Source organism: Perognathus longimembris, chromosome 6, assembly GCF_023159225.1.
Source record: "Perognathus longimembris pacificus isolate PPM17 chromosome 6, ASM2315922v1, whole genome shotgun sequence".
Classification (NCBI taxonomy): domain Eukaryota; kingdom Metazoa; phylum Chordata; class Mammalia; order Rodentia; family Heteromyidae; genus Perognathus; species Perognathus longimembris.
Window position 1 is genome coordinate 5,117,508 of NC_063166.1, and position 23,594 is coordinate 5,141,101.

Consider the following 23,594-nt stretch of genomic DNA (forward strand, 5'->3'; position numbering starts at 1 on the left):
CAATAGACTGTACTTAGCAGCTTTGATTGAGGGGTAGCATTTAAACAGCAGCTGGACAAGATGCTGCATAGTTGTTCAATGAACGGCTTCCAAATTCCCATCATGAACACCACTTTTGGTGTCTTCTGCCTCTGCAGAAGGCAGAAAAGGGAAAACTTTGATGACTGCAAAAATCTTCCTTTTATTTAAATCGCATCTTTGACTGGGTTGTGCTTCAATCGCATTTAAACATTTTTTAGGTTTTGTGCCTGTTCTAGGGCCTTAACTCAGGTCCTTGTGATCTGGCTTGGCTGTTTTTACTCGAGGTTAGCACTCTTACCACGTGAGCCATAGCTCCGCTTCTGGCTTTTCCGTGGTTAATCGGAGTTAGGAGGCTCACGGTCTTTCCTGTGCGTGCTGGTATTGAACTGTGATTCGGAGCTCAGGACTCCTGAGCAGCTAAGATTTCAGACCATGACTCATCTACCTGGCAGTTAGTAAATTTTGAAAATATAAACACTCCAGTGAAAAATCCCCCTGACTTCTGTCTCCCCTCTCCTGGGTCAGCAGCTCTCATCCCTCACGTGTGGTTGGGAATGGGACCCAGTGCTGTGTGTGGCTCCCTAGTGCTCTCCTTCATGTCTTAGGTACTTAGTTTCTTTAACCATATGCCATCAACTGCAGCTCTAGAACTTCTTTCTCTTGATGAGCAAAATGCATCTCACTACTCACACTGTTCTTTGGTGTGTGTGTGTGTGTGTGTGTGTTCTTCGGGCTTGAATCACACTTTTTTTTTGGTCAAGCAATATTAAAATCTTTATGTAGCGATATGTTATAGAACTCCTAATTCCTTTCCTAGAAGAGGTATACATATAGCTATTTCTAATTTAATCGCTTCCCCCTAGTGATAAAGGTGGGATTCAGAGTCTAAGATAACATGTGATCGTCGCCTTTTTCTATGTACTACCTTGTGAAATCACTTCCTCCCGTTTCAGAAGAAACTACCTGCTAGCTTACCCTGTTCTGTGTGTGTGTGTGTGTGTGTGTGTGTGTGTGATGTTTAAGGCAGGGTCTTGCTGTACAGTGCGCACTGGCCTGGATTTCCCATTATCCTTGCCTCATCTTCTAAAGCGTTGAGATGACAGATGTGCCACCCCTGGCTCTCGTAATTTAGAAGGTGGCATGTGTGGTGGGCTGCTACCTCTGTGATTAGGTTTCCATTTGGACAGCAGGCTCTATTGATTTTTCAACTCAGGGCCTTTGACAAAAGAGCACTGCCATAATGGAGAAACGCTCTAGGCAGGGAACAGTGGGAAACTTAGACCAACAATAATAACTGACTGAGACTTGCAGTCCAATAACTTGCAGAAAACTGAATCCTGCCCCCCCTCGGGCCAGTGTGGCAGTGCGCCCCACCTCTGTTGACCTTTCAAAAGATTACAATTCCATCTGTAGATAATGACTTCCTGCAACAGAAAAATGCATGTTGTGAAACTTGTTTGGTAACGCCAAGACTTTGTACTTTGTCATTGAGATGGGAGATTTTGATGTCATTCTTCACAATTTTACTTTCAGTGCTGGAACTGAACATGGGGCCTTGCACCTGCTAGTCAAATACAGTACTAGTGAGCCACAACTCCTCTATGTCAGTCGTATGTCATCATTTCTACTTCTTTAAAACGTGAAGCTGTACTGAAATCTCTAGCACTCTGACTTCAGAATTTGTCAGTAAGACATAAGAGGGTGGACTGTATTCTGCCTACCTCTAGCTACCAAAGATTATCTGCGAGTCAGTGGAAACTATTTTGAACCAGTGTTTGATATTGCACTAAGCTAGCCAGGAGTCATGGCTTATACCTATAATCCTAGCTACTCAGAAGTTGCTATCTGGAGGATCACAGTTTAAGGTCAGCCTATGCAGAAAAGTTCTGTAAATTCCATCTCCAAAGTGATCAGCAAAAAGCAGAACTGGAGGAATGGTTCAAGTGGTAGAGCACCAACTTAGTGGGCACAAGGCCACTAGTTCAAACCTCAGTACTGGAGAAGGCGAGAGAGGAAAAAAGAAAGGAAAGAAGGAAAAGAAAGAGAGAGGTGGTGGAAGGAAGGGAAGAAGGAAGAAAGGAAAGAAAGAAAACAAATTTCACTAAACAAAGTTAGAATTATTGGAGACGATAGATTATTCGCTCCAAAAATGTCCTAGACCCCTGGACCTACCCCTAGAGTATATAATGTCTATAGGTTACAGGGAATGATCTAAGAGAGAGGGAAAATTAATGATATCAGAACAAGCAGGCCCTCCCCTGTCCCCCCCCCCCCCTCTCTCTCTCTCTCTCTCTCTCTCTCTCTCTCTCTCTCTCTCTTTCTCTCTCTCTCGTATTGGCACTGGGGCTTGAAGTCAAGGCTTGGGCATTGTCCCTGAGCTCTTTTGCTCAAGGCCAGAGCTTTACCTCTTGAGTCACAGCTCCACTTCCGGCATTTTTTGCTTAATTGGATATAAGAGTCTCAGGGACTATCCCTGCCAGACTGTCTTTGAATCACGATCTTCAGATCTCAGCCTCCTTAGTTGCTAGGATCACAGGCGTGAGCCCCCAGCGCCCAGCAATGATTATTTCTTAATAATATTTCATACTATAAGAAGGGATGATGTAAATAAATAGCAGCTTTATTTTAATGGACACATTAGGACAGAATAAATTAGGATTTATGGGTGGAAGCAACCAAAATTTATAATGAATTACCAGATATAATAATTTTTATGTTGGCTATAACTTTAGTATTGATATTCTTGGGAAAAAATTCTTAAATACAACCTATGGTTTAGAAATTCTTCTTAATGCAGTAACCTGGGCTAATGTTTTGGGGGGTTTTTTGTTTTTTAGTGTGGTCCAGTGTTCACTGTCTTTGCTATGGGAACCCGAATGACTTTCGTAACTGAAGAAGAGGGAATTAATGTCTTTCTAAACTCCAAACATGTGAACTTTGAGCTAGCAGTGCAAAAACCCGTCTATCGTACAGGTAACAATAGTTTGTCAGATAGTTCTCTGAAGTTCAACCACTGGAATCCAAAAGTGGCTCTACACAAAATTCCAATCTTCGTTCTTCTTAAAAATGATAAGGCCTGTTTTTTTTAACTCTCGAGGTAGAACTAGTAAAAGAAAATATAGTCCATAAACACTTGATCATTGAAAAGCAAATTATTAGTAGCCTAATAATTCAGGTTTCATTTAGACAGGCCACAGAATAAGTGGCTGCATCTTCCTTTTTTTCTTTTCTTTTTAAAGAATTGAGGAATCTCTAGCAGGATGTTTCTAACTGTGTTGCAGATGACTAGATGACTTGTGTCATTCTGCTTCCTGAAAACGGAATTCCTCTGCTTACTTAGCTCTTTCTTGCAGCCTTTTCTGACATGTCCCACGGGCTAGGAAGGTGACGGGGAACTGGCTTCCACGTCTCCATCTCTCCCCAGGCCTCAAACACAAGCCTCCATTATTTGCAGATGTATTCACGTGCCGTTTTGATTGAGTGAAATTTAAAAACATAAATAACTAAAGGAAATTTCAAAACAAAACTTGAAATTCCTGCGTGTAAATGGTTTGGCTCCATTCCTGCACAGATGTGTCAGCCCTGTCTTCTTGTCATTTGTGTTATATCGTTTGGTGATGAGCTGACTATTTTACTATAGTAAATGTTGTCAGACTCATCCCTTAAGGCGAATGAATTGCTAGACTTTTACTGTCTCACAGTGAAGGTTGAGTCCTTGTCTACTTTGATTTGTAAGAGGTTATTTTATATGCCGGAGCGACGTTGGTTAATAGTCTCTTCTGACCAAGCAGTGGGCATATTGACTATCTATTTCACGAAATTGTTTCTTATTTTGAAAACATTTTTCTCTATTTGCAGCATCAGTTCCAAAGAATATCTTTTTCACCCTGCATGAAAAATTGTATATTGTGATGAAAGGGAAACTGGGCACATTCAACATACATCAGTTTACTGGCAAGCTGATGCAAGAATTACATGAGCAGCTGGAGAAGTTGGGCTCCCGTGGGACTATGGACCTCAACAACTTAGTAAGGTAAAGAGGGAAACAGATGCTTTGGTATGGTTTCATCTTGAAGCTTTAAAGTAAAACAAAAAAAAGAAATTTAAACCAGTGTATTAGATTTTAAAATTGATTGGATGGATAATTTTCTACCTAACTCGGCTTTTCAGAGAGTGGTAGACAAATACCGTCACAGCTCTCAATGTGCGTATGTGCAAATGGAATCAGGGAACTTGCGGGGCTGGGTGGGGTTGGGAGAGATGGGGGAGAAAGATGGAAGTGGCGACATTGATCAAGATGCATTGTCCTTGTAGCGACATGGTTTACTGAAATCCCTTTGCACAACGACTTAAAGATAATTAAAACGCAGAAATTAGAAGAGAGGCAAAAATCTTTTACTTGTAGTTACTGAGCAGTTTTAGTTTGGCATTCATGCTTTATGGTAAGTCAGCCAGTGCAGGCATTTCAACGCATCTATAAGGAATGTGTCTCCTTGGCTGTTCTCCATACGGAGTTATTTCTAATAACTGTCATATATCTTCCATTCAGTGGAATTTGTGATTAGTAGGACAGAATGCCATTGAGAGGACAGAGGAGAGAGTGGGGTCATTCCGTGGGTGGCAAGGGTTCAGGAGATGTTCCGGGACTTAAGGCAGCTGTGAAAGTCCGTGTAGGATTTTCTTAGAAGGGGAGTTCTAAGGGGTAGGAGAGATAGAGAAGAGCTAAAGAAGGAGTCAGTTATTTTCTGAAAATTTCTGGAAAAGTTAATGGCTAGACATGGGAACCATGAGAGTAATTATCTGTGTACATAAAGCAATTTGGAAAATTGAATTACCTGAAGGAACGTGCTACCTCAGGGGAATCCTGAGATACTAAAGACAATTCAACAGTTATGCCTCAAAATAGAATGACTGAATGTTGTATTAGAGGTCTGGACAAGTTGATAATGAACACAAATACCAACCGAATTTAAATTTTTACTGAAGCCTGCCCAGTATCTGCAATGAAATAAAGGAAATGTCTTGACATTTGCGAAAATCTTCAGGGCATGCTGAGGAATGATAAATTTCCTTGATAATCAAGTATCTTTGATATTGTTGTTCTTAAGTATGCCACATTTTATTTACAAACAGTAAAAATTTATTAGTGATCTTCTTTCAGTATGTCATAATTTAGAAGTGTAGGAGCCTGGGAGAAATTAGTAATAGTCCGTTGACTTAGTTCTGTATTTACTTTTTGCTCCCAAAGGCATGATGGTCTCAGAGGAGCTATTATTTTCCTAAGAAATGCTTATGAATTATTCATCACCCTATACTCTCCAGAGTTTAATAGGCTTGCTTCCAAGGGACTTTTTCCATCTTCAGATAAAAAAGAGCACAATTTCAGTTATCCTTCTATTGTTACTTGACCGTAGTTAGCAGAGATTAAAATTTCTTGAGTGACCTTTTTTCACCAGCACATGTCACTCCCGGCATCGCTGTTAAACGCTGCCCTCTTCCGCCTCTCCCCTGTGACTTTGTGGCCACTGGTTCTGACTAATTGTGTGTGTCTCTCTTCGTAGGGATCTTCTCTATCCAGCCACAGTGAATATACTCTTTGATAAAGGTTTGATTCCCACAAACAAAGGAGAACTCCAGCAGTTCTACCGGCATTTCGAGACGTATGATGAGGGCTTTGAGTATGGATCCCAGCTGCCAGAATGGCTCCTGAGGTAGCGTTGTTTTTCTCCAGCTGGCTCTCCCATGATGCTTTCTCCCAGTAACTTAGACATGCTCTCACTCATTCTCCTTTGTAAGTGGAATAACTACAGTTGATGAGGGAGAGAAGCCATTGCGATGGCCTGTATTTTCTTCTTCATTTTTGAAGGGGGTAGGAGTTGGGTATGCAAAGGTTTTACCATGCAGTCTGTGCTGGCTTTGAACTTGTGAGCTTCCTATTTCAACTTCTGAGTGTTAGGCATGTATCACCACACCTACTTCTGTGACCTGTTCGTTTTATGGAGGTGTATGTGCAAATTGATAGAGGGACATGAACATCTTCCTGTTTTGGTGAGCAAAATGCAGAGAAGAAAGAAAAGGAAGAGGAGGGGCAGAGAGAGGGGGAGGGGAGAGAGGAAAGGGGACGAGAGGAAAAGAGAGGAAGAGGAGGGGAGAAGAGAGCAGGAGAAAGAAGAGAAGGGAGGAGAGGAGAAGAGGGAACAGGAGGAGAGAGAAGGGAAGAAAGAAAAGAGATAGGATGAAGATTTAAGGCTACTACCAGCGTATTGATACAGCTTGGATCCCTGTTGAATCAAGTGTGGCCATTCGTAGCTACATCTCCTTTGAGGAGAAAGGAGGTGTGGTTAAATGTATTTCTCACAGTGGCTCATATATATATATATGTATATATATATACACATGTATATACATACACATATATGTGTGTGTGTATTTCACACAATTCAAATGTAAAGTAATGATATGATTTTTAGTTGTTTGGCAGTTTCCTCTAGATCTTATTCCTTTAGAGCCATTATAAGTGGACTTCTTCTAGGCCTTGCAGCAAGGGAGCTAATTCCCTACGTGAGGACAACTCCCTGCCCCTCCCCCCTTTCTCCCTCCGCCGGCCCCTGCCCTGCCCTCCCCTCTGCCCCTCCTCTCCCTCTCCCCCCCCCCCGCCCTCCCCTCTGCTTCCTATCCCCTCCAGCTGCCCCTGTCAGCCCTCTGCCCTCCCCTCCCCTCCATGAAGGCCCCCACCCCCAGTGCCATCACGGTGGGGACCAGGGTTTTAGCACTTGAGGTTGGAGATGCGGATGTTTAGCCCATTGTTGGACGCACTGGCAGCTGGCAGCATTGGGTCCTGTGATGGCTTTTCTACCTCTGTTACTTGAAACCGCCCACAGTAAAAGCAGTGCACCCCCCCCTTTTAAAATTCAATACCAACTCCATGGAAAGCAAAGCATTGACTTGCAAACATGACTAAAAAGAGTTTGTTTTATTCCCCATCATCCTCATGAACTAATAATTCAGAAGGCAGACCTCTTATGGAAATTCTACCTGAAAATGAAGAAACTGGGAGAAATTGTAATTCCATACAGCCACCTTTCAACGCCATGGTTTGTTACTCCTAACAGATTTTAAATTAATATCTACATATATATTTTTGCATGCAGAAACTGGTCAAAATCCAAAAAGTGGCTCCTTGCAACAATAGAGAAAAATATCACACACATGAAAGCATGCAAGTCTGCAAAAGACAATTCTATGGCAAGTATTCCTTAGCTGCTTCTGCTAAAATCTGTGTGATGAAGATAGTAACCAACTTCAATTATTGGAAACACATGTTTGCTAAAATGCCCATGTTTAGTTGGATGCTATTTTTGTGTCATGTGCTGAGGGTTTGCATGGTAGATGAGGGGCAGGCTTTTGGTATGCACGCTTTAGAGATAGATATTTCTGATTTGCTGCATTTTCCCTAAGGGTGATATTTCTTCAAAAATAGCATTTATCAAAATGTAATCTATATGAGAGAACACACACACACACACACACACACACACACACACACACACACACACACCTCTCTAAATAGCCAAAGCGATCCTTGAGCAAAAACAACAATACTGAAAGTATCCCAGTACCTGACTTCAGATTACACTACAGAGCCAGAATAACAAAAAACAGCACTACGTATATTGGAGGATAGACAGCTTTTTCCTGGCATTAGGAAAGCTGGATATCCACATGGAGAAGTCTGAAGTTTGATCCCTACTTCTCACCTTACACAAAAATAAATTCAAAATAGAGCACAAATGTCCATGGAGGAACAGAAACTTTGAAGCTACTTGAGGAAATGCTTCAAGGTATAAGTAATAGGCAATGACTTTCTGAATAGAATTCTAATTACATAGGAAATAAGAGAAAGAGTTCTTCATAAATGGGACTGTGTCAAATTGAAAAGCCACTGCCAGGCTTTCTTTCATTACCAGAATGAAAAGATAGCCTACAGAATGGGAAAAGATTTTTGCAGGCTGTTCATCTGACAAAGGATTACTATTAAGAATATATAAAAAACTAAAAAGCAATTAAAAACTAAAAGGACAAATAATCCAGTCCGTATATGGACAAATGAAACAAACAAACACCTTTTTTTTTTTTTTTTTTTGGCCAGTCCTGAGCCTTGGACTCAGGGCCTGAGCACTGTCCCTGGCTTCTTTTTGCTCAAGGCTAGCACTCTGCCACTTGAGCCACAGCACCACTTCTGGTCGTTTTCGGTATATGTGGTGCTGGGGAATCGAACCCAGGGCCTCATGTATACAAGGCAAGCACTCTTGCCACTAGGCCATATTCCCAGCCCCGAACAAACACTTTTAAATGAAGAAATCTATAATGCCCAATATGTTTTGCATCTCAAAATACATTCTCATTCCAAGCCAGGTACCAGTGGCTCCTGCCTGTAGTCCTAGCAACTCAGGAGGCTAAGATCTGATGATTAAGGTTCAAAGCTAGCCCAGACAGGAAAGTCTAAAAGACCCTTAGCCACCAAAAAGTGGGAAGTGGAGCTGTGGTTTAAATGGTGGGATAGTAGCCTTGCATGAAAAAGCTAAGGGACAGTGGCCCAGGACCCAAGTTCAAGCCTCAGTACCAGTACTGGCACACATATATACACTATATATATATATATATATATATATATATATATGTGTGTGTGTGTGTGTGTGTATATGTATATCTGTATTGTATGTGTGTATTATATATAGTCACATTCCATCCTACCTCAGTCACTCTTGATAGCTAAAGAACAGCAACACAACAATGCCAAATGTTAGTGAGAATGTGGAGAAAATGGAACATATACTATTTAAGGAAAACTACACTAGTGCAGCCACAGGGGTTCCTTCTGAGACTAAATGTAGAGCTACCACATGACCCTGGTCTTCTGTTCCACCTCTGTCAGCCCCACGGATCTGCAGGGCTTTTGGCTTTCCTGGCCGACGAGGCCAGTGTCCCGTCCTCTCTCGGGGCTCCTTGTGCGTTCAGCTGGAGCCTCACACGAAGACGAGGTGGGCAGCCGTCCTCAACAGTCTGGTGTGTGAGTGGCTTGCCTTCCTCTCTGGGCCCTCCAGACAGGCTCTCAAGTGTGGAGATCCTCTAGCCTGCTCCAGGTCACACGCCCAGGGATGGCAGGAACCGTATCCTGCATTCTGTTGTTGTTTTGATGGTATTGGAGTTTTGAGATTTGGGGTCTTGTACTTGCAAGGATACCTTCTGGAGTAAAGAAAAAAAAAGTGTGTTCTCTTGTTTGTGAATATCAATCTTTGTGACATGGTTGTGGCTTGACAATCTTTATTCCCTTTAAACAGACAGTAATGCAGGCTATCCTGGATGTTGTAGAAATGGAAACAAGAGAACAAAGTCCTAACTATGGGCTCCTGATGCTTTGGGCCTCTCTCTCCAACGCTGTTACCGTAAGTACACGGTGGCCAAGTCCGGGCTTTGGGTGTCGGTGCAGTGAATCCTCTGAAAGGCAACATGGGACAGGCTAAGGGGAAGCCACGGGGGCTCGGGCGCCCTGGGCACCGGTCAGCATTGATGAGGCCAGGGGCAGAGGGGGTGGAAAGAGAGTAAGCAAAGGGATAGAATTAGGCCTTAATCTAGACATCTGCAGCCATAGGTATAGAGTCTCGTGGTAGTAACTTCAGCTCTCTGCGCTTCTATTGCCGAGAGAGAGACAGAGAAATGGAGAGAGAGAGAGAGAGAGAGAGAGAGAGAGAGAGAGAAGTAGAGGTGTGACTCCGAGTACGTGGTACCCTTTTTTTCCCTACAAACTTTATGTGGCGATTCCACCACACAAACCCAGCATGTGACCAATGGGCACGACCCCCGCCCCCTCCTCCCCTCCTAAAACTCACCCTCCCGTGCACTACCACCACTTATTTCCCCACGTGCTCCTGGTCCTGCAAGCTGGAATAGATTTGATCCTGGAACTTAGGATACAGGTAAAGAGAGCCGAGAAATTTGTGTTTTCATTTTTTTTGAGACAAGGTCTCCCTATAGAGTCCAAATTGACCTTGAACTCATGACCCTCCTGTGTCAGACTCCCTAGTGGTGGTATTGTAAATGTGCACTGCTGCACATTTACAATAAAGTTGCTTTACAAGTAAAATTTCTTCATTTTTATTTTATTTGAAAGCTATCCTGAGGTAGATTAGAGGCATGAGGCTGGAGCCATGAGATCTGTCTGCCACTTCCTGTCCAATCTATTCCAGCTTCTTAGGTCAGAAGGAAACTTCCTGCTAGACCGAGCTGCCCCTTATGTTACCTGGAATCCAAGGGTAATCCTCCTTATACGCTTGATCTACAAACAGGAAGACATTCAACCTATCTCTTTTAAATGTTGTCATTTCCCTTCCTACAAATAGAAATAAGGAAGCTGTTCCCAGTATCACTCAATTATCCATCATCTTTGTGAAGGCCTTAGCAACTAACGGTTTCCCAAGTCCTGAAACCCTAAGTGTCCTTTCTCCCACTGTGAAATTTATTGGGCTGACGGCTAAGCTGGAAGTTTGGGCCTCTTGGCTGCCATGTTGCACCTCTTATGAGAATACATGTTTTATCTGGGATTATCCAGCAAAAGCAGTCTAATTCCTTCTCGTGCTTTGTAGACCATAGTTACTCTCTGATTTTTTTTCTTAAGTAATGGGTCTTGGAAACCGATTAAGCCACAGCAAAGCAGTCAAGCAAACATCAAAACAACTCCCCCAACAGCAACTAAACAGACGCTTTTGTCAGAGGATTAATTTCCAACATCTCATTAAATGGGTCCCCTGGAAGAAAAGCGTGCAGAGCGCCATTGAGCTGATAAAGAGCAAGTCAGTTCTCTGCAATTTGTTCCTGGCACTGGTCTGACAGGGTGTTCATCACCCGCCTCAGAAAGGAAGTGTCTGGTGAGGAGTGGAAGTTCTGTCGCGGGGGCTCTTGCTGGCACCCCCAGCGGGCCTGGGAGAGGTGGGCCAGTCAGATCCAAAGCCGGTCTCCAACACTGGCGGACACCCGGCCAGCTCCTGAACCCCACCCAGCCTCCTCCTCTGTAAAGTGGGGCTCCTGCTACCCCAGGGGGTCATGCGGGTTACACCGGGAGACTTGGAGATGCCTAACAGTTCCTGGCACCACAGCAGTGCTCAAGGTATGCTGCTGCTGCTGTAAAAATGATCACCCTGCTTCAATCGCTGATGACTTTCTAGTTTGGGGGGTTTTTGTTTTTTGGGTTTTTTTGCTGCTCTTGGGGTTTGCACTCTGGATTTTCCCCAGCACAAACTCTGATCCTTGGAGTAAGATGAACCGCCTGTGAAGTGGCTGTGACTCAAACGCAGGGAGTTAGCCGTGTGGATTGGAGGAGGACAGGCCTGCGTTGGTGGGCGGGGCGGGGGGGGGGGGAGAAGCAAGCGTCTCTCCTGTGAAAAGGAGCTAGATAAACTTGAGGGTTCATCTCTCCTGATCTGGATCGCGTTCCGCTAGGATGATTTCTGGAGAGCAGGGACTTGGTTCTCCAGTCCGTCGTTCATCTGCCCCTGTAAACAGAACTAGATAGGTCCCTGCAGTATCACTGTCCCTTCAGCTGCAGGAAAACAGCAGCCACAGGGTTGCGCCGGGGCCCTCGTGGAGGCCTTGTGCTCCGACAGTTGCTCTTCCACTTTTGACCACAGAGGGGAGTGTTGCGATTGTTGTAGTGTTGCCTCATAAAACAGAATTAAGTGACATCAAGTATTGTCCGAGTCGGTTCAAGGCTGATTTCACAATGCATGTTTGTAATAGAAAAAGAAAAGAAAAACCCATGTGGCTTTCTAATGATCTTATGTAGGCTAAGGACATTATGTAATCTAAGGACATTAGATTCATCTAGAACATTACATTAAAGATCAAAATCTATCTTACATTACATTTATTTTACATCAAAGCAAAAAAAAATCTACTTGAATAACCTTATGAGATGTATAGCGGTGTATTTTTTATCTTCAAATATCCTGTTAAAGAAAGGTAATGAAATAATTTTGGTAGCCCGTGAGAAAGGACATGGAAATGTAGCATAGTGTTTAGGTCTGAAAGGTGTCTTATTTTCAAGTAGAATACTCTTCTGCTTTAGTTTATGAAGTTTTAAATATGATTTTCTGCGTTTATTTAAAAATTACCATTTTAATATGCGGAAAGTGAAATTTTCGGATGCAAGTATATTTAAAAAATTAATTTTAAAAGGTATTTTAACTTGAAGATAAATTTCTTAACTGACATAAAATTTTGCTTCTACATGTTTAACATATGCCTGCCTTCACAATATTTTTTCCTGCTTTATTAGTAGTATTTTATTTGGCTTATTAGTAAAATAAAATAAGCCTATTATTGTTATCTTAGTGAAGTTATTTTAACCTACATAAACAATATAGAAGACCTATACTGACAGAATGGGACTATAAATTTAACTTCTTCGAGGTACATAACACCTCTTAACATCCAGATGTGTTCAAAGGTCATCCTTACCAACATACTCTGAAGAGTAATTAAAACTGTGTTCGTATTTCTTGCTCGTGTCTGACACTGATTAGGCCTTTGTTGACTTGTGGAGAAGCCGGTAACTTTGCTGCGTGTTTTTCTTTTGAAGACGGCGTTTTGGACCCTGGCGTTTGTCTTGTCTCATCCTGACGTCCACAGGGCCCTCAGAGAAGACATAGCATCTGTGTTCGGCTCGGCAGGTACTAAACAGAGCACATTTACATGATGGATGACACCTCCTATTCCGGGCTGGCCACCACGCTGGCCTGCGAGTGTTGACCTGGACTATCTCCCCAAATGCCATAGGATTCGGGGGAACCTTGAGGAGGTGGGGGAGGACCCCAAGTCATTGGGGTGTGTCCTTGAGGGAGCTGGGGAGCCTGTCTCTCACCCTTCCTCTTTTGCTTGGCTGTTCCCAGCCATTGCTGTGCGTCACACCCAGGAGAGGCCCGCGGCCCAGGCTGAACCTCCAGAGCTCTGAGCCAGACTAATCCTTTGCTCTTATATGCGAATTACTTTGGGAATTTTATTATAGTGAGGGAAATCTGACTAGCATGACTGCAAACACAAATAACTGTCTTTGGCAGAAATTCAACATCAGTCATTCAAACGTCAATATAATTATGCGTTTCAGGATATAAAATGATTAGGTAGAATCCTAATTATAATCTAGCACCTTTGAGGTTGTTTAATTCTTATTGTCTAACTTACACACACACACACACACACACACACGTGCTTTTCCCTAACATATGGGCCCTCTTACATCGATTGGCTAGTACACAGGTTTTGGAATTGGGAGATTCAGATCTAATGGTGCATATTGCACGTATCACATAACAATAGTGTTGTGGGTTTAGAAGTCAGGTAAGGTTTGCCATCAAAGGAAGATAACAAAAAACATTGCCCTTACTATGGTTGAAGACTTAGGGTTTCAGAGCTACAGATAAGCCAGGCACCAGTGGTTCAAGCCTATAATCCTAGCTATTCAGAAGGCTGAGATTTGGGGCTGGGGATATGGCCTAATGGCAAGAGTGCCTGCCTCGTATACATGAGGCCCTGGGTTCGATTCCCCAGCACCACATATACAGAAAACGGCCAGAAGTGGCGCTGTGGCTCAAGTGGCAGAGTGCTAGCCTTGAGCAAAAGGAAGCCAGGGACAGTGCTCAGGCCCTGAGTCCAAGCCCCAGGACTGGCAAAAAAACAAAACAAAACTCAGAAGGCTGAGCTTTGAGGATGATCGCCACCAGGCAGAAAAGTCTTTGCTACTCCTGCCCAGAAAAAAGACAAAGTGGAAATGTAGGGAACTAGCCTTGGTGAAAAAGCCAAGCAAGAGCATGAAGTCCTGAGACCAAGCTCCAGTACCCACACAGCAATAAAATGTGCAAAACATAGCACAGGTTGGGACTCTCTCCAAAGTACTAGGAGTAAAGACAAGCAGTAAGCAGATGAATCCGGGCCAGGATTTGAAGGTGGCTGGGAGCAAAAGAAGCAGGTCCTACAAGAAGGGCTGGGCGGAGATCAAAGCCAGCATACCAGGCCCGTGATGCCCACAGGGTTCTCTAGCACCACTGTCAACAGGGCCATTCCTGTTGGAAGGACATGTCCTTTCTCCAGAGCAAGGTGTGAGCTGTTCAGGTGTCAGGCTTGAGAGGGTATCTAAAGAGGGGAGCACGCCCTGGCCCTGCCCCACCGAGGCCATTTCCTTCTTGCTCTTGACCTGCCCATATGCCGTCCTTCCTTTTCCCTTCCCTTTTCCTTCAGGTACAAGACCAGGACTTGCATCTTGGTACCTGGTACTCTTTGGTCATGGGCGCATGCTCTACCAATGGAGCCATGTCTCCAGCCCCATGTCCTTCCTCTTTGCATGGGCTGCTTATTTCCTGGTTTTCAGACTTCCTTTTTCACCAGGTTGTCTGCTCTTGCGGGTAAAGTCCCCTGGACAGGAATCATGTCTGACAACCTGGGTGGGCGTGGCTTTTCCTTCCTCCTCCTCACGCTCACCATCACAGAGGCACGCAGCCCCCCTTTCCTGCGGCCCCCCCTCGCTTGCCAGTAGCTGGACCCTGTTGCTTTCGCCCTTTATGTTCCTTCCTATCGCACATCTGTCCGGTTTCTCTACATTTTTCATTTCGACATTGTTCTTTTCTCAGAGTGTTTTATTGTGAGTTATGTAAGCGTTGGATCATCTTTTCTATTTTTGTTCCTATTTTGAAAATGCTGAAGTAGAAAGTCTTAGTCTGGTCCACATCTCTCGGGAGACAACAAGTCAAAAATTCAGAATCAATAAGTACACTGACTTGCTACATAAGGGGTACTTCTAGATCAAGATTTATTTTACATTTTATTTGCCCACTGTTGTGCTTATATATTATAAATTACACGATTATATATTCTTCTGGGGAAAATGTCTTATTGCTTCTGAAGAAGGTTCCATTTTGTCTTCTGGTGAATAAAGAAGTTGAAAACCTCTCTTTTACTATATGAGAGTAATACTTGTGAAAATAACATGAGATTATTTTTCTCAAAAGGCGATCTTGTAGGATTGGCTTGGTGCAGTGGTACTAGACTTCATTTGAAAGAACAGAATGGAATTGGGGGTGCTTTTCTGCGCATCTGTAGGGGTGGTGGAAGGAGGGAGGGCATCATTCTTTCTGTTCACCTTATCTCCTATAGGCTGTAATAACCTCTTGTAAACAACATTGCAGTCTCTGCCACCTATCAATCCATCCTTATCACTGTCCCTTTCATACTCTGTTATGAACGTCAGACCAAAGCAACAGAGCGAAGTCCACTTCTAAAAGGTGATTGCTTAGAATATACAGGAATATGTATCTTCAATAATAAAAAACAAAAATCCTAAATCCTTTAGATGCCCCAAGGAAATACCTATCTCCAGAAAAGTTGTAAGAACGGGAGTTAGAAGCTCAGAGCTTGGAAGGCACTGGCCACTGGATGGGGAGGGGCTGCCGCAGCCCCCCAGAGCCCCACTTCTGAAGTGCACAGACCACCTCTCAACTCTCATTCACCGCCCTCTAGGACTTCCTCTACATTTAAGTAATTATGATAAAAATTCCAGCGAGGATTTTTTAAATATAAATGACCAAAAGGACATACTTTCTGGTAGAAGAATAACTATGGTTTTAAATAGAAACATACAGAAACACAAATTAGTGAGGCTAGAGGTTATTGTAAAGTAACTTTAACAAAGGAATATATAGTGGACCTGGGAAATCCAGAGACTGCCATGTGTTTATTGCCATCAAGAAATCAAATTCGTGGGGCTGGGGATATGGCCTAGTGTCAAGAGTGCCTGCCTCGTATACATGAGGCCCTGGGTTCGATTCCCCAGCACCACATATACAGAAAACAGCCAGAAGTGGCGCTGTGGCTCAAGTGGCAGAGTGCTAGCCTTGAGCAAAAAGGAAGCTAGGGACAGTGCTCAGGCCCTGAGTCCAAGGCCCAGGACTGGCCAAAAAAAAAAAAAAAAATTAAAAAAAAAAAAGAAATCAAATTTGTAATGTTTACTTTCAAAACTAAAAACACCAGAAAAATTTCTATCGAGTTTTTACATTCTTGAAATACATCCCAACTCATTTGTATTTGCAATGAGTTAGTAAAACTCTAGGAACCAGCAACGAGTGGGAAGAATCTATACCAGAGAATTTATAAGGAAGCGCAATCGATTAATTGCCCCAGTACAAGCCACTGCTTCATAATCTTTCATCTATTTTCATCCTCTCCTTGAATTTTTACTTTTCCATTTTCTTGACCAATTGTCCTCCTCACAGAGTTCTTGTTTCACAGAGCACATACATTAGTGTACATGAAGGATAATAACGAAATATATTAATGCTTTACAAGAAAAGAAAAAGCTGAAGTAATAGGGAGGCAATATGGAGTCCTGCCTTTTCATCAAGTTTTGGAAAGGTCTCCCCTCTCTAGATAGAGAGCATATACTTTGCTTCAAATGCTAGTATGTTTCCAAGAAGGCTGGAAACATACTACAGTTTGCGTGTTGTCCTCATCTCTGGCCTTTCCTCCATCGTTCCTCCCCTCACATTCAAGAAGACTCAGAATGGGGCAACAAGCTAGAGCTCATGCCCAGGAATCCACTCGAATCTGTCCTTAACATGTCATTCTGTTTTAGTCTTAAAATCTTTTTGGTCTCTAGCTATTTTAAATGTCCTTGAAATATTTATTCTGTGTCTTAGGTGACAAAAAAAGATTTTTTTTTCCTTACTAGCTGAAGAATCAGGCTGTGGAGGTGTGCTGACATCTTAGGTCTCTTCTCTCTTTTCTTTTTTAGGGGATTACCTTGAGGGCTGGGCGAACAAACTAGAAAACTGAATCTCTTCCAGCCCTTACTCTCTGACAGCAATCTGTTTCTTTAATGTATTTGCATATGGAAATTACAGACATATACTGTTTTCAAAGTTGTTGTATGCTTTCCAGAAATGAGACTTTAGTATAAATAGCCACTCTTATTACCTGACTGCACTTTCTAAAGAAGTGGTTATTACAGAGTTTAGGAAGTAAGCTTCTCAACCATTCCTTGGAAGGAATTGTTGCTGAAGGTTATAACCTCAGCATGTTTGTTTTCCAAAGGTTATCTCGTGTATTTTTATCCAGTTTGTTCTCCTTCAAGGGCACGGTGACCTTTTGCATACACTTCAACTTTAAATATTTGAAACAAACCCTCTCTATGAATATGGAAGCACACTCTGTGGAGAAAAGCTCACCTCATGACAGAACAAACATGACGGAGGACCTGCGCTTTCCAAAGTAAAGAAAGGGTCAGTGGACTGTGTAGGAATGTTCTTTTTAAACTGGAGAGAGATCTTAGCAGTTGCTTAACTCCATCCCTTCCCATTTCTCCTGCCTTTGATTTCCGGGAAGCATGAGGCTTCCTGACGCCTAAGTACTGATTTGCACTCACTTCCCAATTTACCTCCTTGAATTGTGTCTCAGAAGATGGGAGTAGGCACATGCCTACTATTCCCCAATGTTTCTGCCAAAACAAGGATGATTTTACAAGGACAACAGATACTTGGATGGATTTATTAAGGTCATCTTTATGTGTGTCTGTGTAGACAGACTCCAGGAAGGAAGCAGATGAGACATCTCTTGCCTTGCGATGCTTGAGTCTATGCAAGCATGCTTGTGGATTCACTTCAGAGGTTGTTCTCCCCTCCCCTTCCCTCCCCTCTCCTCTCCTCCCCTCTCCTCTCCTCCCCTCTCCTCTCCTCCCCTCTCCTCTCCTCTCCTCTCCCCTCCCCTCCCCTCCCCTTCTTTTTTCTCTCCTCTCCCCTCCCTCTTCTTTCCTCTCTTTTCTCCTCCCCATACCTCCAGGCTTATTTAAAATTCTAGCCACAGGCAAGGGAACGAAGGCACTGAAGCAGTAGCCTTCTCCTCAGAAGCTTAAGATGTACTTATTTATACCTAAGTGTGGTTTTTGTGTCCAGGAACCGTGTTGTTCTTCCCTCCTTTCTCCCCTTGGAAGGAACAACGTGGCACCTGAGCTAGTGTGAGAGCTCCTGACAGAGACAGGTGCAGGGTACCAGATGCTTGCCACTCAGAGGCGTGTCTCCTTGGTCACATTAACCCCTCAGAGACCGGAAGAAAGGATGTAAAAACCTGTGACATTAGATGACCAGTCAGTTATTGTTACCCTGGTCCCACCTTGTGCTCTATCCCTGTTTGGACTCGCATATGACGTATCAAAACTGAGAGCCGGCACCGGTGGCTCACCTGTGATCCTAGCTCCTCGAGAGGCTGCGGTCTGAGGATGCTGGTTCAAAGCCAGTCTAGGCCGGAAGGTCTGTGAGAACCTCAGCTTCAGTGTACTACTAAAAAATGCTGGAAGTGGAGCTGTGGCTCAAGTGGTAGAGTGTCAGCCTCGAGCAACAATGGTCACGGGCTGTGCCCAGGCCCAGAGTTCAAGCCCTAGGATGTTAAGTGAATTCATGGTGGAAGTAATAAAGCTTCAATGTATCCTTCATAAACATAATCTGTAGCTCCTGTCTTAATGCCATGTCTGTCATTATGACTGTGTAGCCCCAACTATTTTCTGATATTTCTGGATATAAAAATAATCCTGTGTTTAATTTGGTTTCAAATGTCCTAAGGTTTGGATTTTATTGCATTATGCCAAGCTAAACAGATGGCTTCTAAATTTTACCTCAGAACACCCATCGCTTCTTTCTGGGTCTGTGTTCTGTAGCGGTCCTGGTCGTGGGTAGGGTCTTGCCCTTTCAATGATTTCCTTGGCATTCTTCCAAGGCAGCCTTCTAAATTTAGATCGCAGCTCTGCAAGAACAAACCACAGATGTGCGGCGAAATATGCACAGTGTCGGGCTGGAGCCATTTCTGAGTTTTCGTAAAAAGGTTTTTATCCTAGAGATGTTTGAAAACTTAGTATATTTCCCTTATTTTTCTTTGGTCTGAGAATATTATTTTATTTTTCCCATATCCCACTGGGATTTGACAAGTTAAAAATGTTTGAACAAAACACTTGATTTCCCAAGTTCATTCCATGTCTCTCATACATGTGTAGGTCATAGTTTTAAATATTGTCATCTAAAAACAAGCTTTTGTTTCTAGATTGTTTTATATAGTGTGAAGTGTTTTGTGCCTTACAATTCAACTAGTTTAACAAAAATACTTAATATGTAATGTATAACCCTATTGGTCCCAACTAGAAAAATACTTATTTTCTGTATCCTTTAGTTGAAATGAATGATGGTCTAATATAAATTCTCTACTTGGAAAAACATAGAGAAAACCAGGTGTTATTTTTGTTGTTTGTTTGCTTGTTTTTATATTTTTGAAAAGCAAGATCGGAGATCTGAGCTGTAGGTTAGCACTAAGTTATTTGTGGCCTCCATTTGTCAAGGGCTCTGGCTGGCTCTGGTCTGAACCCCATGCCAGATTTCTAGGAGTCTACAGCAAACAGTCCTTCTTTCCTCCCCTCTCCTCCCCCACCCTCCAGTTTTAATTTACAATAGCTGTAGGAAAACAATGAGGCCTAGGCCTGTGGCAGGCAACTGGTGAAGGAACATCATTCTCCAAGGATGAAAGGTAGAACAATTGTTTTCAAGTTGCTTCTAGTTGCAATGTAATTTTCCCTTTCTTTCCTCCTCCTTCCATAGAGATAGGTAGGTACATACATACATACATACATACATACATACATACATGGTGTGTGCATGTGTGCTTGTGCATGCACATCTGTCTAATTCTGGGGCTTAAACTCAGAGCCTGGCCACCATCTTTTGAGCTTTTTCACTCAAGGTTAGTACTTTACTACTTGAGTCACGGCTCCACTTCTGGATTCTATTTTATTTTATCTTATTTTTTTGCTAGTTAATTGAAGACAAGAGTCCTTTCCAGTCTGGCTTTGAATCTTCAGATCTCAGCCTCCTGAGTATCTAAGATTACAGGCATGAGCCATTGGCATCTGGCTCTCCCATATTTTAAAACATTTTGGTTAAATCAGCTGGGGAAATTGCAATTGGGGTGATGTGCTGTAAGATGGATACAGAAAAAGAGGCGGATGCCCAGTGGGAAAGAAAACCAAGCCTAGGAAAGCCACAGGTGCAGGAAGCGGAGTCCAGGTAGACCTGTTGCCTCCCTGTCTAGCTACCTTTTCCATGTCAGGAATCTAAAACTTCACCTTCCTCTCTTTGCCCATTCCTGCAGCCCTTTTCTCCACAGCCATTCGGTTCCTATAGGCTTGGTCACTCTTTAAATATTAGTATTTTGGGTGATACTGGGCTTCAGACTCAGAGCTTCATGGTTAGTAGGTAAGTGCTCTAATACCTGAGCCATGATGAAGTCTAAGTCTTGAGCTTTTCTGTGCAGGACTGTCTTGGACTGCAGTCCTATCTGTGCTTTCTGCACAGCTAACGTAATAGATGTGCCCAACACCCAGGACTTTTTGTTACGATGGGAGGCTCACTAATTTTTTTTTTGGCCTGGTCTAGCCTCATGTAGTAATCCTCCTACCCTCTGCCTCTCCAGTAGCTTCATCTCTTCATCCAAGCCATTAAGCACAGTTCCCTTCTCTCCTTCCCTTCCCTCTGTTCCTCCCTCCTATCCTTTCTCTCTCAAGCACACACTAAAATAACTTTGTATCCACTCACATTCTTTTGAATTGATGTCTAACACTTGTTGTCTGTGCTTGCTTAACTATTTGCCGGAGATTTCACTCCAGGTACATTGTCTACTTCCCATTTGTCTATTTATTTATTTATTGGTAGTATTTGGTTTTAGACACAAGGCTTCGTGATCTGTGGACCTTCAACTTTTTTTTTTCTTTTTTGCCAGTCCTGGGCCTTGAACTCAGGGCCTGAGCACTGTCCCCTGGCTTCTTTTTGCTCAAGGCTAGCACTCTACCACTTGAGCCACAGCGCCACTTCTGGCCATTTTCTACATATGTGGTGCTGGGGAATCGAACCCAGGGCTTCATGCTTATGGGGCAAGCACTTTTGCCACTAGGCCATATTCCCAGCCCTCATGGTCTGTGGAGTTGCTTGCTTGCCTGGTACTCTACCACTTGAGTTATGCCTCCAGCCTTGCTTTTGGCTAGTTATTTTGGACATGGAGTCTCATAGTCTTTTTCTGTCTTGGTTGGCTTCAGACCTCAATGTTCTGCACCTCAGCCTTGTGAGGAGCTAGGATTTCAGGAATGAGCCACCGGTGCCTGGCTTACTTAATATAAAGAAAAGGTAAAATTTACAGATTTAGTTTGTTCCGTTTTGAAAAATGGCTGCTGCGGTCAAATAGTTCTTTTTATCTAGAGCTATCTTACTTTTTTCAGTTCAGCTAAACATGTTCATATGTGTAGATCTCCATTTGGAATTCCAGTTTGTCAAAGAAGTAGACAAATATGGAAACAGATGTGTGGGTGGTGAGCGAGACTAGTAGATAAGTAGACCAAATAAGACATGTCTGCTTTCAGTATTTCTTTCTTGTGTTTGTTTGGTTCTTTTTGTTTTGTTTGGGTTTGGGTCTTGTTGGCTCTCAAGCACTTTTCCCTTAGGTAGCATGTGTTATCTAATTGCCCTTTTGTGGGGTACCCAGGATATGTCTTACCTCAGGGGGAAATGCAGATTAAGAACCAGGATGGCTGAGAAGCAAATGCTGCTGTTGTAAAAGGAGGAATGGGGCACTGGATATGGGAGGCGCAGGAGAAGAGGAGACCCAGACCTACAGCATTTTCTTAGCTCTCTTTTGGAAAAGAGGATCCACCCCAGGAAACTGATTTCCTTTGTGTTATCTGCATCTCTGTGCATGCTTGTTGTGTGAACATAACTTGATCACTATGTTGCTTGTGCTCCAAACAAAGATATTTGTCCCCTTGAGAAGTGGTCTAGAGTTTTCTTGTAAAAATAACCCATTTTACAGAGTGACTTGGAAGCTGTGAGTAGCTACTTGATTATATAACACAAGCAGTGAAAACCATTCCGAACCTAAAGTACTTGTAAAATGCAAATGCTGTAAATACGGTGATCTTTGAGTCATAGGAGACAGAAGAACAAACCAACAGTTCATCCTTTTCATGCCTCCTGACGCAGCGTAAACTTGATAGGCTGTACAAGGCAAGATAGGAACCAAGTCAGACTTTATGCAATGTGTGTTCTCACTGACTTCGTCTTCTCTTGTGCCATTGTAGTGCAAAAACAGACATATACATATAAATAACAAGATAAATGTTGGAATGTTACAAGGAGACTATGAGCTGAATGTAGCAGGCTAGGTTTACGTTGCCAACCCACGCCCACATCTGTGGACTAAAATGAGGAGACGAACAAGAACGATATACATGAATGGCTACATGTAGGCTCACCAGCGCCCTCTAAAGGAACATTGTCACAGCTGATCAGATGCAGATAACACATTTGTAGTTAAAATGTCATGTAATTTAGTTTGGTTTTGTTTTCTGAAATCTTAGCTAATTAATTTTTTTTTAATGCTGGGTAAGGTGGCACATGTCTATAATCCCAGCACTTGAAAGGCAGAGACCAGGAGATCTCAAGTTTGAGGCAACTATTTCTATATAGTGACACTCTGCCTCAAATATCCAACTGCTCCCCCCCCACACACACACGTACCAAAGGAACATTTAACTCTGTCCCTGAGCTTCCATGAAATCACTTGCTGACCTCTTTAGTCCATGTTTTATTTAGTCATTAAAATAATTCTCTTTACAGGTAAAGATAAAATGAAGGTCACAGAGGATGAATTAAAGAAACTCCCTCTCATTAAGTGGTGTGTCTTGGAAGCCATTCGTTTAAGAGCCCCCGGTGTCATTGCTAGAAAAGTAGTGAAGCCGGTTAAAATTATGGTAAATTCTTGATTTTGTTTTAAAGTAATGAACTTTCCAGGACTGGGAATGGTAGCTTATACCTGTAATCCTACCTGCTTTGGCAGGGATTGGGAGGATTTGTGCTTCAGAGAATATGCATGGAGATTTTTCTAAATTTAAGTTACTGGAGAGAGGAGGGGTTTTTGCACTTCATTATTACTACTATTATTACTATCTGTAAATAATTGTACGAAGGAGTTTCTGTTTAACAAAGCAGTTTGTAAATACAATATCTCTTGACCAATGTCACTCTTTTCAACATTCTCACCCATCCCACCTCCTCCTCTCCCTCTCCCTCTCTCTCTCTCTCTCAATTTTGTAGGCTATAGGCATCTGCATTTCCCCCTCTTCTCTTCATCCACCTGCCCCCCCCCCACCTCACCTCACTCCTTTTGAATACCCACTCTGATTTTTTAAAGTTTTGTTTTTTGTTTTTAACAACTTAGACCAAGTAAGCTTGTGGTCAAGAGCTGGGAGGAAAAGTCACGAGCTCCGGGCCTCCTCTCGCTCCGGGCCTCCTCTGGCGGGTGATTTGCCTTCGGCCTCTTCTGTTCCCACCACTGATTCCACATTCCCTGCACCCCGTTGCCACCTTCTTGAGTTGCAGCCAGGAGCACTGACCTCCATGAGAAGCCCAGCTTCACTTTAGCAGGTGAAGCTCTAGCACCTCCTAGCGCCC

The 23,594-nt window shown here is 43.0% G+C and overlaps 1 protein-coding gene across 1 annotated transcript in view; it reads left to right on the forward strand.

The window, feature by feature from the left end:
- The window catches only part of LOC125352514 (24-hydroxycholesterol 7-alpha-hydroxylase), a 37,392-nt gene that overhangs the window by 1,500 nt on the left and 12,298 nt on the right, over positions 1-23,594 (forward strand). Inside the window, exons 2-8 of the mRNA XM_048347662.1 lie at positions 2,859-2,994; positions 3,880-4,054; positions 5,583-5,732; positions 7,173-7,266; positions 9,363-9,467; positions 12,656-12,746; positions 22,761-22,894. Coding sequence (XP_048203619.1) covers positions 2,859-2,994; positions 3,880-4,054; positions 5,583-5,732; positions 7,173-7,266; positions 9,363-9,467; positions 12,656-12,746; positions 22,761-22,894 — 885 coding nt within the window. The remainder of the gene's footprint in view (positions 1-2,858; positions 2,995-3,879; positions 4,055-5,582; positions 5,733-7,172; positions 7,267-9,362; positions 9,468-12,655; positions 12,747-22,760; positions 22,895-23,594) is intronic.